General features: G+C 37.3%; 1 protein-coding gene across 4 annotated transcripts in view; it reads left to right on the forward strand.

Annotated features, from left to right (window-relative positions):
• Positions 1-15,242, forward strand: part of osbpl6 (oxysterol binding protein-like 6) — a 169,925-nt gene that overhangs the window by 30,521 nt on the left and 124,162 nt on the right. For all 4 annotated transcript variants that reach the window (XM_067987621.1, XM_067987623.1, XM_067987622.1 and 1 more), the window contains exon 2: positions 9,915-10,188. In XM_067987621.1, coding sequence (XP_067843722.1) covers positions 10,087-10,188 — 102 coding nt within the window. In that variant the 5' untranslated portion in view covers positions 9,915-10,086. The remainder of the gene's footprint in view (positions 1-9,914; positions 10,189-15,242) is intronic.

Genomic DNA, 15,242 nt, shown 5'->3' on the forward strand with positions numbered 1-15,242 from the left:
AAAGGCAAATCGTGTTCAACTAACTTGATTGAGTTTTTTGATGAGGTAAAAGAGAGAGTTGATGAAGGTAATGCGGTTGAGGTGGTGTATATGGACTTCCAAAAGGCGTTTGATAAAGTGCCAGCATGGATACGAAATTGGTTAAGTGACAGGAAACAGAGAGTGGTGGTGAACGGTTGTTTTTCGGACTGGAGGGAGGTGTACAGTGGTATTCCTCAGGTATCGGTTCTAGGATCGCTGCTTTTCTTGATAAATATTAATGACATGGATTTGGGTGTACAGGGCACAATTTCAAAATTTGCAGATGACACAAAACTTGGAAGATTAGTGAGGAGGATAGTGATCAACTTCAAGGGGACATTGACAGGCTGGTGGAATGGACCGAAACGTGGCAGATAAAATTAATGCAGAGAAGTGCGAAGTGATACATTTTGATAGGAAGAATGAGGCAAGGCAATATAAACTAAATGGTACAATTCTAAAGGAGTTGCCAGAAGAGAGACTCCTGGGGGAATGAATATGGATTTGCAGCTGGAGCATAAATAATGCTTTGTAAGATTATTAGCTCCATCCTACAAAACTAACTTAAATCTTTTTAAAAGAAAAATTGAAAGGTCCAGGGTTCACAAAATTAGAAATGTGAACTAACCGCCCCCACCCTTCCCTCCCCAAGATGGCTCGGCTGGCTAAGGATGTAAGTAGCTGAGCCTCAGGAAGATCCCGTGTTCGATCTCTGTTCTATTAAGTTAGTTGATCTTGGTCAGGACAACAATATGACAGGTTACAATTGGCCTCGCTAACCCTGGGTTAGGAAGAGGAAATTCAGGCAGCTTTTCTCCTGATTGATACCCAGTAACTCCTGTTGCGCGCGTGTGTGTGTGTGTGTGTGTGTACACCTTAGTTGAAGAGAGGTTCGGAGTTGATATGAGGCCCCTCCATGTTGTTAATCTGCCAATATTCACCATCAAGACTCGTGTGTAAAATGGCCACTTGGCTGAGTACCAAAGGATTTTCATAGAGTCAAACCGCAGCAAAGGCTTGTTGCCTTTTTAGAGGGAAGGAACGGGTTTTGGGTGGGGGGTGGGTGGGAGGTGGACAGGGGGGGAGTAAGCTTACCTGTTTTTTTAATAGAACCAGTATTCAAAAGTAGAAATTGGCTGCAAAGTCAGTAATATTGCAAATCTACCCTCTTGCCAGGCTCCCTATCATCATTCAAAGATGGAGGTCAAAATGTCATATCTGGCAGCATTATGGATTTAGCAATGTAGAATAAAGATGGTGATTGTGCTGCTCTTGGCATTGAGCGAAATTCCCCTGTCTTCCTGGTGCTATATATAAGATACTGTTAGATCCACTGTGAAATGCAGTTTTCCCATTTTAGTGCATCAGAAGAAAATTACCAACAGAGGTGAAGATGTGATGCTGATTGTGAGAAAAGTTCACTTTTTTTTAAAATTGACTTATACATATTCATACTGGGTTCAAATTGTAAGATATACACAACAGTAAATCCGTTTCTGATGCAGTGTGGACTATTTGGATAAAATCATGAAGCTTCAAAATTTTCACTGTAATCGATGAAAGATTTTTAGCTGTGCATCGAAAGAGTGCAAAACTACATGGGAGCAACTACAAGCTCTGAGAAATTGCCACTACACTGAGCTTATGCAAAAGATGACAAACTGTAACAGAATGAGGAACGATGAGGCTCATATGCAAGTCGGTATTATAATGACTGAAAGTTGATCTGCAGCCACAGATATTTACTTATAATAGTCTTATGCTCAAAGATTCCAGCCTAGTGTACATTGCTCCTTAACTGTCATTTCAAACATTTTCTGGTGAGTTTCATTAAGAAGTGTTTGTCACAGTTCAAGAGCAAACAAGATATGCTCATAGAATTAAATTATATAGAAATGACATAGTGGAAACAGGCCAATTAGCCCAACCAGTCCTTGTTGGTTTTTATCCTCCACATGAGCAGCAGTGCTAAACCCATGTACTGGGTCTGTTCCCACATTCCTTCATTCCCCTTTACATCAACCACCTATGTAACCTATTTTTAAATGTTGACATGGTCTCTGCTTCAGTCACTAACTGTAGTGCATTCTGCAGCCTCATTATCCACTATGTTTAAAAACAAAAATGTTTCTCCTGCTCTCTGTCTTAAATCTCATATTAGTCTTATATCTATGTACCCTTGTTCTAGACCCCTCAATCACTGGAAATAATCTGTTTCTATCTACTATGTCTCATTCTTTCATAATGTTAAAAACTTATATCAAATGCTCCCATAATCCCCTCTGTCCTAACGAAAACAGCTCCAATTTTTCAAGACTTTATATTTGTCATTCCTCATACCAGGCAGCATCCTAGCAAATCTGCATTTTACCCTCTCATTTGCTTGCTCACAATGCACACTGACATTTTTATATTTTGAAATGGTAGTAGAGGTTACTTATATGATGTTGAACAGTTTATATAATGTGGATGAAAGTGTTATGTTTTATAGGGGAAGTATTTCATGCATTTAATCTTAGTAAGTGAGTTCAGATTGGATTTTGTTCTCTTCCTCTCTAATAGGTTGATGGATAGGAGTGTGAAAGAAGTAATTGTATCATTTGTCTAATTTTCATTAATAACTAAAATCCATAAATATTAAATATAATAAACTTGAAGGATTTGCCTAATCCAAACAAAACACCTTCACCTATTTATTGTTTAATGTTTGGTACACTGTGGATAACCTACTGCCTAGTTTTGCTGATAGAATTTAACAATTTTACAACTGTATAACATGTAAGCATTTTCTATTTCTTGAGATAAATGAGCTTTAATATAATCTTCTGTCGGACTAATGATCAATCCTTGTAGTGCTGTTTCTGTTGACTGACAATTTTCTGGAGAGATGGTGCAGATATTTTACAGAATCAGCCATGGAATTTCCCAAAATTCATTGTTGGCTTGTGACGTTCGTCAGCTAAGAATTCATTTTGAATAGGATCACTGCAGCGTGCTGCATCTTTAAAAGGCTTTATAGTTGTGTGATTCCAGATAAAGTATATGTGACTAAGCTGCACCATGTGTGAGCACACAGTGTTCTTTGCTCCCTCAGCATTACCAGATCAACCGCATATGAAGATCACATGCAGCCATTCCCTAAGGTGTTGGGTCTTTTAATTGCAATTCGTGTTAACTACTAATAGAAGAATTTGCAATTGGTTGCTGTTTGAAAGAGAATTTTAATTTTATTTCTTTTGTTTTTGAACCAAATACAGAACAGTGAAAAACTTTTGGTGACATAACCTTCAAATAACTAATGTTTAAAATTGATTTTTTTTTGGGTTAATTTAGGCAAATAGAGAATGCTAAAATATACAAGGTGCTGCATCCTTTAAGAAGGCTTAATAGAATTGTCCATCTTAAATTAAAGTATAAATTCTAATTAATCCACTGTCTGTGAAAGAATCAAAGAGAAAAAATATTAGCAGTTTACATAACAAAGGACAAACCACTGTCACAGATGTCTTGAGTCAAGCACATCACATTACTAGTGGATAATTGGTGTTTTTGACTCACCAGCTTTAAGTATCCTCTTTGTTGATAGCAAATTCTGTTGGCAGAGCTTGTAATGGATGAATGGAAAACTAATTATAAAATGAAGCAGCTGGAACTGATGGTGACCATTGTCAATACTTTCACCCCCACATTTCCAGTAGTTTACTATATATATGTTCAGACAATAATGTTGAATTTTGGTTTCACTTTTTTAATTAGTTGAGTACCATTATTTATGGCTTTTAGTAATTGGTAGCAATATGTGGTCACACCTCAGATGTGGAGCCTGGGTAATGCAGCGTATTATATTTGTCAATAAGTTTAAGCTAGATGGAATGTCTGTTTATTTTTAGTATTCATTAATGGCTTAGTATTGCAATCTAGCATGATTGACTGCCATATTCTATTATTTGTTTTAAGCATGTAATACGTCGCTTATTATTGCTTACTATTTGTAATGTGTTTGTATCGGTGACATTTCTCAAATTCTGATTGGTTTCTGCTACCTGCGCATGTCTTCCTGTGACATTCTTATGTCTCCATGTGCTTCCCTCTCTCTTCCCTTCTATGGAGAGCTAAAGGTTGAGCTACAATCATTGGCGTATTCCTTATGATCCCTCCGCAATTGAAGCGGCTCAAGAAGATCCTAATGACGTTACTGTTGACCCTATTTAACTCTACACTCTGGAGTAAAACTTAAGGTTTCTTTAACAGCATTCGCAAAGACAGGACTGCCTGTTGAACTGAAAGGCAGGTGTACATGCAAATAAACCATCAAAACAGAATCATTACTTAATAGGAACAGCAGGTACGATTAAATAGTAGTGATTGAGGACCTATTGCGACTATCCTGCTGATTGAAGATTCTGATTGCAGGCTGAGACTTATTTTCAATTCCTTGGTACGACGTTGGTGACTGCAACATTTTAGCATTCTGATGTACTGGAGAAATTCTATTTTGTTGTGTGTAAGATATTTCTTCGGTTTGATATGAGTAAATCATCAGTATAAATTAGGTTTCATCGTTGCTTACAGCGTTTTCAGTAGGATACATTTTAACTTTCAGTAAACTGCTCGCGCAGTGCTGAGCTACCCCAGTGGCTTGGTGGGTAAATGTTCTGCTCGGAGTATTCCTAAATGATACAAACCAAAAAAAGTACAAGGCTTTATCCGTTGAGACTGTAGCAGTGCATATCAAGGAAAGACATGATTTATATTTTAAAATATGAAGAGTCCCTTCAGAACTTTAAACCTTTGTCCTCTCTTAACCCCAGGATGAAGTACTAACCATGCATGGCTGGTTGAGTTATATTAGATTCCATTTTGAAATGGTTAATTTTCCTCTTCTGTAAAGAAGTGCTATCGGCCATGGTTTATTTGATTTTGAATGTCTATGGGGGGGGGAATACATTCTTTAAAACTAAACCATATACTTGTGATATAATTAAATAAAAGTATAAACAGTCAATCTGCAATTTTAAATGGAGGTCTTACAGGCAATTAATAAAAATGTTTTAAACACCCTTTGTGAATACTTGTAACTTAATAAAATAAAGTGGTATTCAAGGATACACTCGTTTTATGGATTGCAAAGAAAGCTGTGCTGTATCAGCATTTGTTAGGGCCTCCTTACTGATGGATTGCAGATGACTCAGCTTGTCCACAGTTGCTGAGCAGAGCAAGATAGCTGCGCAGCAACTGAATCATCTTTGATGGTGTTAAATGGCACATTCAGTGACCTCATGGGAAAGGGAACTCAGTAAGCAGTGTATTCATTGCTGAGGTGGTGCTGTATCCTAGACATTCTACAGTTGTAATTCTATCTGTCAGAAACAAATGTTAAGCAGAGAGTCTGCAGCTTTGACGTGGGTGCTTTCCATTCTGTGAAAGCCAAAATAGGCACGTAGTTACTTTGTCACGTGTATATGCCTAATGAGATTTTTTATTTTAATTTTATTTGTGGTTTGAAAACAGTTGCATAACATCATTAACAAATTATTTTATGTGATGCTTAGTCAGTACCACTGCTGAGCTTATTTTAGGAAAGTTAATGGAGTACATATAATGAAATATTAATGCATTTCTGACATTTCTAATACTTATCTGAAGTTATCCACTGACTAACGAAATTTAGGAAGCTAGTAGAATTGCCATCGCTTCTGGAAACCTTAACTGCAGTGAGCACTTGCTTCACAGACTAGGAATAGAAAATGGAACTTAATTGACTTACAGACTACAGTGAAAACATTGAGTATTTAGGTTTATAGAGAGCAGTTGTGTCATGGAGTTGTAATGTCAATCTGTTAAAAGGTTAGAGTATTTTACTGTGTTCTAGGGATATTAACTTTTTAGCAAATGTCCTGTTTTGGAGATGTTTTATATTTGTAATGGATTTCAATTATTGCAACACTGATCCCTTCTCCATTTTTTCCCCTTCTCCACTCCTCTTTCCCTCCCCCCTCCACATCCAGAAAGCAGGCTGAGTAACTGTCCTGCTCATTACAGTTATCTTGGTTAAAAGGTTATTGTCTTTATGAACAGTGTTTGGGAAGGGAGGAAAGCCAGAAGAAATGTGCATCATTTTCATGATTATGATGTTACATGCAGATGATGCAGTGATGCATTCTGGCTTAGTAGCATTACTGCATCATTTGTAGTAACAATAAATTATCATTTTATATAAAAACATTATTCCTTAAAATAATTGTGCAAGAAACACATCTATTTGCTTTTATATTAGAGCAGGGTAATGGGACTAACTGGATTGCTCTACAAAGAGCTGGCACAGGCTCGATGGACCGAATGGCCCCCTTCTGTGCTGTAACCATTCTATGATTCTGTGATTTATTTATTATTAAAAATCTTGTGTCTGCACACACGTCTTGTCTGCACAACTTGACAGCTTCTTGTCATGTTTTTGTGTCAATTTTTTACCATTATAAATTCCAATTATAATTTATAATGGATTTTGCCTATGTAAACTCATCACTGTGCAATCTGGCCACTGGGTTCTCAACTTGCTTAAAATCATTTCTGAAAATTTTTGTATGCAATTTTTTCTCAGTAACTGAAATTTTTATTGTTTAATAGGGTTCACACAAAACAAAATACAAAAAAAATACATGTTTCACAATAATATGATGAAACATACCCTTTGAATTGTCTTTTGTGTCTTTTAATGCCTTCATTAAAGTCTTTGCATGAAAGCCTCAAGCTGTTCATAAAGCCTGCGCATGGGCATAGCACTTTTGTCCAGAGCTGTGATTGTGAGCTGAATTTGGATTGTGCAGTCTGAGCACATGCATTGTTACCTAATTTCCAAGGATTGATCCATAACATTTAGTCAACAGTACTGATGGAATAATGTTCTTCAGCTTTTAGTAATTTATGTTCAAAAGTTTTTTGAAATTATTTCAAGAAAAGCTAGCGAGAGGACAAATTTCAGAATCTTTATTCAGGTGCAATTTATTGATTGTACTCTTAACAAGATACCACAGAAATTTTATTATACATTATATTCAGTAGATTATTCATTTCTTAAGAATATATAAATGAGGTGACCAACTGCTGGGTCCTGCTGAAGCCATCTGTAACGGGAACAGATATTTCACAAATTTGAAGATGGTGGTTCCTGGGAGTACAGAAATATTTGGAGAAACTATCTTTGGGTACCAATGGGCAAATCAGATGCATGTCCCAAAAATTCTGGTCTTACCATTGGGCAGATATAGGCTTTATAGAACATTGAAGTTGCTACTAATGATGAGTAGGTCTGAACTATATTGAGGATTCATATTCTTCCAGATCTTCCAGCCATCTTCACCACTTTTTTGCCTCAGTATAGATCACATTTTTACCACACAAAGGAGCTGAATTTTTGTAACAGAAGAATATTTGTAACGTTCATTGAATTGAGGTGGCTAGACAATATTGTGGTCAATTTCTTTCTCAACAGCAATGTTATTGAGTTGGTTGTTTTAGGGCTGAAGGCAACCCATGTTTGTAAGCCCACAATCATCAGTCTGTATTTATCTGTAATGATTCACTCACAGCGCATTTCAGATTTACGACAGCTGTGCTGTTAATGACCATATTTTTTGAACCTAGTTATACGTCAGTTACGTAGACAGGCATCAGCAGAGAAATAGAGAATTCAGTCTCTGGAAGTTTAGATAACAGCATGATAATTGAAGGATTGGTTTAAAAATGTGGTAACTCAGTGTACTTGAATACCAGCTGTTGGCTATTTGCTTAAAGGAGAAAGTATCAGGGGTAATTTTGGTTTAAAGTACTTGCAATTTTTATGGAAGAAAACAGCTACTTTGCCAGAAAATTCTTTGAATGTCAGTTTTATCACTATCATGGTGATGATCTCGCTGACCTGAATTACTTTGATGTCATCTGTTACAGGACGGATCCCAAAACTGATTACCAATTAGAACCAGCCAAAAAGTGTTGAGAAGGTTTCTCAGCCTGCAGCAAGATTTCTTGAGGCCAGACAGCTCTAGAACAGCTCTCTGGTCAGGTTGAAGTATTAACTCACTCCGTATGTTTGCAATGGAGCTGTTCCAGGCTGCATGAGAATGCTCCCTGTAGTTAATGTCTATTGTAAACAATTTTACAACACCAAGTTATAGTCCAGCAATTTTATTTTAAATTCACAAGCTTTCGGAGATTTTCTCCTTCCTCAGGCAAATGTTTCAAGAACTCCTTGAAGCCTACGCATTTATACATATAGAACAATACATGGTGTTTACAGACTGCCCCTGCAACTGCCCGTTGCCAAGGCAATCACCGTGTTCAGACAGAGAGGTGTCACCTGCAGAACCCCCGAATACACATTCAACAAAAAAACAAACAGGGAAAAAAAACAGAGAAAAAAAACACAGAGAGAGGCAGAAACATCCGGAAGGCAGAGAGAGCCAGCAAATGACCCATTATATTAAAAACAGATAACATTTGTTCGCTGGTGGGGTAACGTGTAGCGTGACATGAACCCAAGATCCCGGTTGAGGCCGTCCTCATGGGTGCGGAACTTGGCTATCAATTTCTGCTCGACGATTTTGCGTTGTCGTGTGTCTCGAAGGCCGCCTTGGAGTACGCTTACCCGAAGGTCGGTGGATGAATGTCCATGACTGCTGAAGTGTTCCCCGACTGGGAGGGAACCCTCCATGTCATACAAGCGATCTACTGGGGAGTGAGAACTTATTTGGGGGCCTCCTTAGAGGCAATAAAGTTGATTTAAAAAAAACTGTTAGTTATTTTCTTCTGTAACTTTGCTCCCCAGACCTTTCATACAGAACATGGAATGTAGTCTAAAGATTGAAATTAATCTCTGCTATATATTATAGTACTTAACTATATCAAGATTCACATTAATGCGTTTTAAAAGTGAATAGAGCTTGCAGTGTATTTCTATGATACTGAATCACATATTTGTTGTCTCTTCACACAAATCTGGCATGATCTGTCAGCACAATGCATAAATGCATTTTCATGATAACATTAGTGTGTGTATATATTTATATACACAAAAAATTCATAATACAGAATATTAGATCTGCTGTTACTTTGTGGTGATAGATATGGAAAAATTATAATTTTAGTGGACCACCTTTCTCATTAATATTTTATTTCAATGAAGTAAACTCTAGAATTATCGAAGGTCAGGATAAACTACTGCTCTCCCTGGTGGGTTTGGGAGGGTACACAGTATGTGCACACACCCATGTCATTCATTTTCAAAAACCTTGTTTATTTCTTTTAATAATGTATACAAGTTACTATTGTTACTTTCATGAAAATGGCCATTGCTATGTCAAGGTAAACTGCCTATGCAGGTAGATAACAGAAAAACAATAGATGTGTAAAGTCAGATTTTAATATCACAACTGATGTCTTACATTCAAATTTCTGACTTGTTTTTTAAATGCAGATCCCAAGATAATTTTCAAAGAATGCACCAATGGTGAGGACGCTATTGTCAATTGAGAACAATGGGCAAATGGTCTCATGATTGCAAATTTAGAGTGGATGCCTATATTTTGGAGGTAGAAAATTATGAAAAGATCTCCAGGTTGTGATGTTAATCCTGCATAATAAAAAGGAGAGAGCACCTCCTTTACATTATAGTCCAAGTTACTGTGATGGGAAATTATTTATTTTGCAAGTGGAACAATGGCTTGTTGCAAATAGTGTAAAGCAGGTAGAATTAGATAAATTCTGTGGAGCTTCATTGCATGGTTCTTCTGCTGAATATAACCTCTAACTTTATGGTTTAAAAAAAATTGCTCTGTCTGTACAAATGTCTGTTTAATTTGACACATGTTATTTTTTCCCTTTTTTTTCACTTTTAGGTTGAGCTGGTAAACAAAAAGTAACACCTGCTCCGGGATTTCCCAATATTGTTGCTCCTGTGCTGATTGGAATAATGTTAGTTAACGTACTGAAGTCAAGTGGTAATTTCAAAGCTTGAGTGAAGGCCATAGTGCAATTACTGCTACGTACGCCGAACCACCATCGGTAGCCATGAGCTCGGAAGAGAAAAACATGTCACCTGCTCACAAAATATCAACTCCCACTCATAGGAGTGCTTCTTCTTCTTCTTCCTCTCAAAGAGAGAGTAGACCGGTAAGGCAACAAAAAAAAGTGCTGCCAACTATACTCCTGTTGGTCTTTTGGGTTTTAAAATACTTTTCTAAAAATGCTTGAATTTTCAGGTACGCATGGAATTGACTCTTGTTTAAGATTGAGCATAAGCTATGGAGTATAGTGGGCATTAATTTTGATGAAATAAATTCATGTCAGTGGAAGTCTTACAGCTGAGAATAGAATTGAAGAGGGAATTCTGTAGCTATGAATGATTGGAACATATTGAACATGTTAATTTGTACCAAGATTAAGTGGTTGTACAAAATACTTGTTCAGAAGCTGAACTTACTGTTTGAAACTGCATTAGAATAGTTTAATACTCTGCGTTTGAAATTCTTAAGTGAGGTATTCTGAAAATGGTTGTGTTTTTTAAAAATCAGTTGTTTTTAAACAACTAAAGTTGCAGCTTAATTACAGCTTGGACAGATGCTCAGTCGCCAGACCAAGTTATACTGCTGACTGTACCTCACGCTGAGCTTTGCTGCACCCCTCCCCCATCATCGGCAATTTGGTTTCTAATTTTTGTCTTAGAAATATGTTTAGAGAATTCCCAGGTGGTCCACTGGACTGCTTGAGTATTTTTCAAGTACAGCTTGGCACTAGAACTGATCAATGGCAAATGCAGTTAAGTATGAACATATGCAAGGGTAGGCATATCGGAAGGCAAAAATAGAAGTTGGATGTACTCCATGGGTGGCATGGAGTTTTCTGAGGGGGGCAGGGTGGAGGGGTGGGGGAGAGGAAAATATGAGAGAGGGCTGAGGTTCAATTCATTGCTCATCGTATCTATTTGATTTGAAATGGCAATAAATGAAGCAAATAGAATGCTAAGTTATATTGCTATAAATTAGTTGAGTTCAAATTCCTAGAGGTCGTATTGAAGCTTGACAATGCCCTTGTCAGGCTACATCCTGAATACTGTGTTAATTCTGGTAGCCGTAAGAGGTTAGTCTAGGCCCTGGAGGCCATACAGTGAGAGTGATAATGAGGCTGAAGGATGACTTGTTAAGGAATGACTCTTCAACTTCAAAGGGACACCTCAAGGGATCTTAGAGGTGAATAACGTACTTGCAGGAAAAGAGAAAGTGAACCTGAAACATTATTTCTGAGATGCCGAAGCGAGACAACACAAATTCAAGGATGTGAAGGGCAAATTATTAGATAGACATGAAGAATATTTCTTTATACAAAAGTGGAATGGGTTGCTAAGAAGAGTGATTGAGGCCAGGACACTGGACTTAATTAAGAAACCATTAGATGCTCTAATGGCAAGATGGTATGGTTGGAATTCTGGAAGGATGAGATCGAAATGAAGATTCTTCAGTCTATATCTGAACATATCTGGCAGTGTACAACAGGTGGTTTCACAACTCTTGATTTAGCGTGCTTGGGAATCAGATCACTGACCTGACTCCTGAGTTATGCTACCTTAGAACCATAGAACTTATTTAGCATATTTTGCTGGACACCTAAAATGGCTTTTCAAGACAAAAGTGTCAGTATTACTTTACTGTAATTGGATCTGCAAACACCAGCCAGTGCATAGATTTTCAGGCAGTACAATGAGCTCTGCTTCACTGTTGAAAATGCACTGCCAAGCACTTGTGATTTGGTGTCCATCAGCTAAATATTCTTAAAGTTTGGTACAAGCCAGTGCCTCCTGGCATTGCACATGGAGAGTCAACACCTGTAGTCTTGAAAAGTTTTATCTTTATGTCATCCATTTTGGACCAAAAAATGGAGAGATGAGTACTTTTAAAATGGTGAAAAGCTAGGAACAGTGGAGGTCCAAAGAGGTTTAGGGTTCCATGTACACATCACTAAAATGTAATGGTCAGGTACAAAAAATAATCAAAAAGGTTAATGGAATGTTCGCCTTTATAATGAGAGGGCTAGAATATAAAGGGGAGGAAGTTTTGCTACAGCCTTCCAAGGCCCTGGTTAGACCACATCTGGAGTACTGTGTACGGTTCTGGGCTCTGCACCTTAGGAAGGATATATTAGCCTTGGAAAGAGTGCAGTGCAGATTTACCAGAATGTTACCAGGGCTCCAAGGGTTAAATTATGAGGAGAAATTATATAAACTAGGCTTATATTCCCTGGAATATGGAAGATTAAGGGATGATTTGATTGAGGGTTTTAAGATTTTGAAAGGAATTGATAGGGTCGATAGAGAGAAACTTTTTCCGCTGTTGGGGGAGTCTAGGACAAGGAGACATAACCTTAAAATCAGAGCCATGCCATTCAAGAGAGAAGTTAGGAAACACTTCTTCACGCAAAGAGTGGTAGAAGTGTGGAACTCTCTCCCACAAAAAGCAGTGGATGTTAACTCAATTAATAATTTTGTTTCTGTGATCGATAGAACTTGGATGAAGGAATACAGAGTTGTATATCCAAGTTTGCAGATGACACTTAAATTAGGACGGACAGTAAATATACAGATGGGAGCAGGAAGTTGCAAAGGGACATAGACAAATGAAGTGAGTGGGCAAAACCATGGCAAATGGAGTTCAATGTGGGCAAGTGTGAGGTCATCCACTTTGGACCCAAGAAACATAAATCAGAGTATTTTCTAAATGGTGAGAAAGTAGGAACTGTAGAGGAGCAAAGAGATTTGGGAGTCCAAGTACACAAATCATTAAAAGCTAGTAGGCAGGTACAAAAAGCAATCAAAAAGGCTAATGGAATGATGGCCTTTACCTCAAAGGGGCAGGAATATGAAGGGAAGAAGTCATGCTTCAGTTGTATAGAGCCTTGGTCAGACCCCAGAGTTCTCCATTCAGTTTTGGGCACTGCACCTCAGGAAGAATATATTGGCCTTGGAGGGGGTGCAGTGCAGATTCACTAGAATGATACCGATGCTTAGAGGGTTAAATTATGAGGAGGGGTTGCAGAAATTTGGTTTGTATTCCTTTGAGTACAGAAGATTGAGGTGTTTAAAATGTTAAAAGGATTTGATAGGCTAGATACAGAGAAACTATTTTCTCTGATGGGAGAATCAAGAACAAACGGACATAATTTTAAAATTAGAGCTAGGCTGTTTAGGAGGAAAATCAGGAAGCACTTTTTCACATAAAGGGTAGTAGAAATCTGAAATTCTCTCTCCCAGAATGCTGGGACAATTGGAGCTTTCAAGGCTGAGATCGATAAATTTTTGTTAGGTGAGGGTATCAAGGGATATGAAGCTAAGGTGGGTAAATGGAGTTCAGTTACAAATCAGCCATGATCTAATTGAATGGCGGAGCATGGCTCGAGGGGCTGACTGGCCTAATCCTGTTTCTAATGTTCCTATTGGGCCTATGTGAAATAGTTTTGGATAGTAGCCTGCAATTTGGCATTAACTTGAGCAATCTTAGTTGGAGAAGCAGGCTGGTGTGGGAAATGGTTAAATTCACACTGGCACAGTAGAGGTGATCTGGGGTTTAAAAATACTTCATTTAAAGATGTGAATGGGAATACGTGATTAGAAATATTTAACATGAGTTAAAGGCCAAATGTGTTAAATACAAAGAATATGTATTCTGTAGAAAGTGATTGAAAGAACAGCAAGTTAAATTTTATAATTTAGTAGTGGGAGGTCAATTAATATTGAGTTCTTAAAATATTCAGTTAAAATTCATAAGTAGCTTAAACCAATTTAAGCATTTTTCTTGAAAAAATGCTTGTGTGTCCAGCCAGCTTAAATTTAGATTCCCAGGGAATACACTATGATCACTGTAGGTAACAATACATGACCTCTCATTGAACACACAACAGCGATGATAGATAATGATGAAAAAGTCTATTGGGAAGTAATTTGGGAGTAGGATTATCATTGACAAGTTAGCAAACTCCACAAGGTTGGATAGGTCCACCCATTCATCCTAGATTTGCAGTTGATAATTGAACAAAACTACTTCACTTCATGGAAACATGAGTTATTGGTCTCGAGTGAGTAAAAGGCTATTGAGGATTAGAAATTTAAAGATATACTTGGACAGTATTAACTTCTTGCAAAATTTATATGTTTTGCAATTTCATATGTGTGAAAATGTCTGATAATTTGGATTGCAGTAATTTAGTCTTTGATTCAACTTGAGCTGATTAAATTTTGAGGGAATTATTCCCCTTCTCTGAAGAAGAAAGCACTTTTAACAATTGTCCACCTTTTAAGTAATACTTTTAAACTGTTCCTAAACATTGGTGCATGCAGGAATATGCACATTGAAATTAGGGAATTCATGTGAATTTTGAAGTTTATTAACAAATGCATTTTTTCAATCTAGGTTGAAGCATGGCTTTTAGTTGCAAAATTAACTGAGAAACTATTATTTTCTCATGTCTCTGAGTTTTTTGATTTTAAAAAAATGGCCTGTTCCAGCAAATCGTGTGCAGTTTAATCAGTCAAAAATGCTGCAAAACCCTTTTTCTGATCTATGGCCAAGAGAAAAAGTCTTTAGAAGGAAAAGGTTAGTATATTGATGACCATGTTGTTTTATTTACATTAATGAGGATCATAGTGATCTGAAAGGGGAGGAAGAAAGGATTAATGGAACATTTAGTGCAGAGAATCAATGCAGATAAAAGTAAACTCGATGCCCTAAGGAAAGTGACATTTTTATCTCCAGAAGGAGACAAAGGAAGAGGAAGGAATCAGATGTGGTAGAAGATGAAGTTAGGGAAAGAACCCTAAAAAGAGAAATGGACAAAATAATAAAAATGAATAAATTAGAAAACATGCAGTTTAAAAATAGGAAAAAAGCTGACCAAGAAATTTGGGCATATGCCAACAAAATAGTGAGTGTGTGCAATTTTATAATGTGATGTGTGGTCCAATGTGAATTCACTAATATTAAGGAGCAAAGATTTAGCAACTGTACTCCTTTAACACTTCCCAAGCTGTTTAGAAGCCACTTAACCAGAATAAATGTACAGAGCTTGTTAATGCAACTATGAATTGTGCAGTAATTTTGAGTAATTATTGGCTCAATGGCCTTGTCAGAAAGCAAAGTTTACCAGCTAGGTTCTGACTGTTCTTGTAGACACTGTCATTT

The sequence above is a fragment of the Heptranchias perlo genome, chromosome 7, assembly GCF_035084215.1.
Source record: "Heptranchias perlo isolate sHepPer1 chromosome 7, sHepPer1.hap1, whole genome shotgun sequence".
NCBI classification, from domain to species: Eukaryota; Metazoa; Chordata; class Chondrichthyes; order Hexanchiformes; family Hexanchidae; genus Heptranchias; species Heptranchias perlo.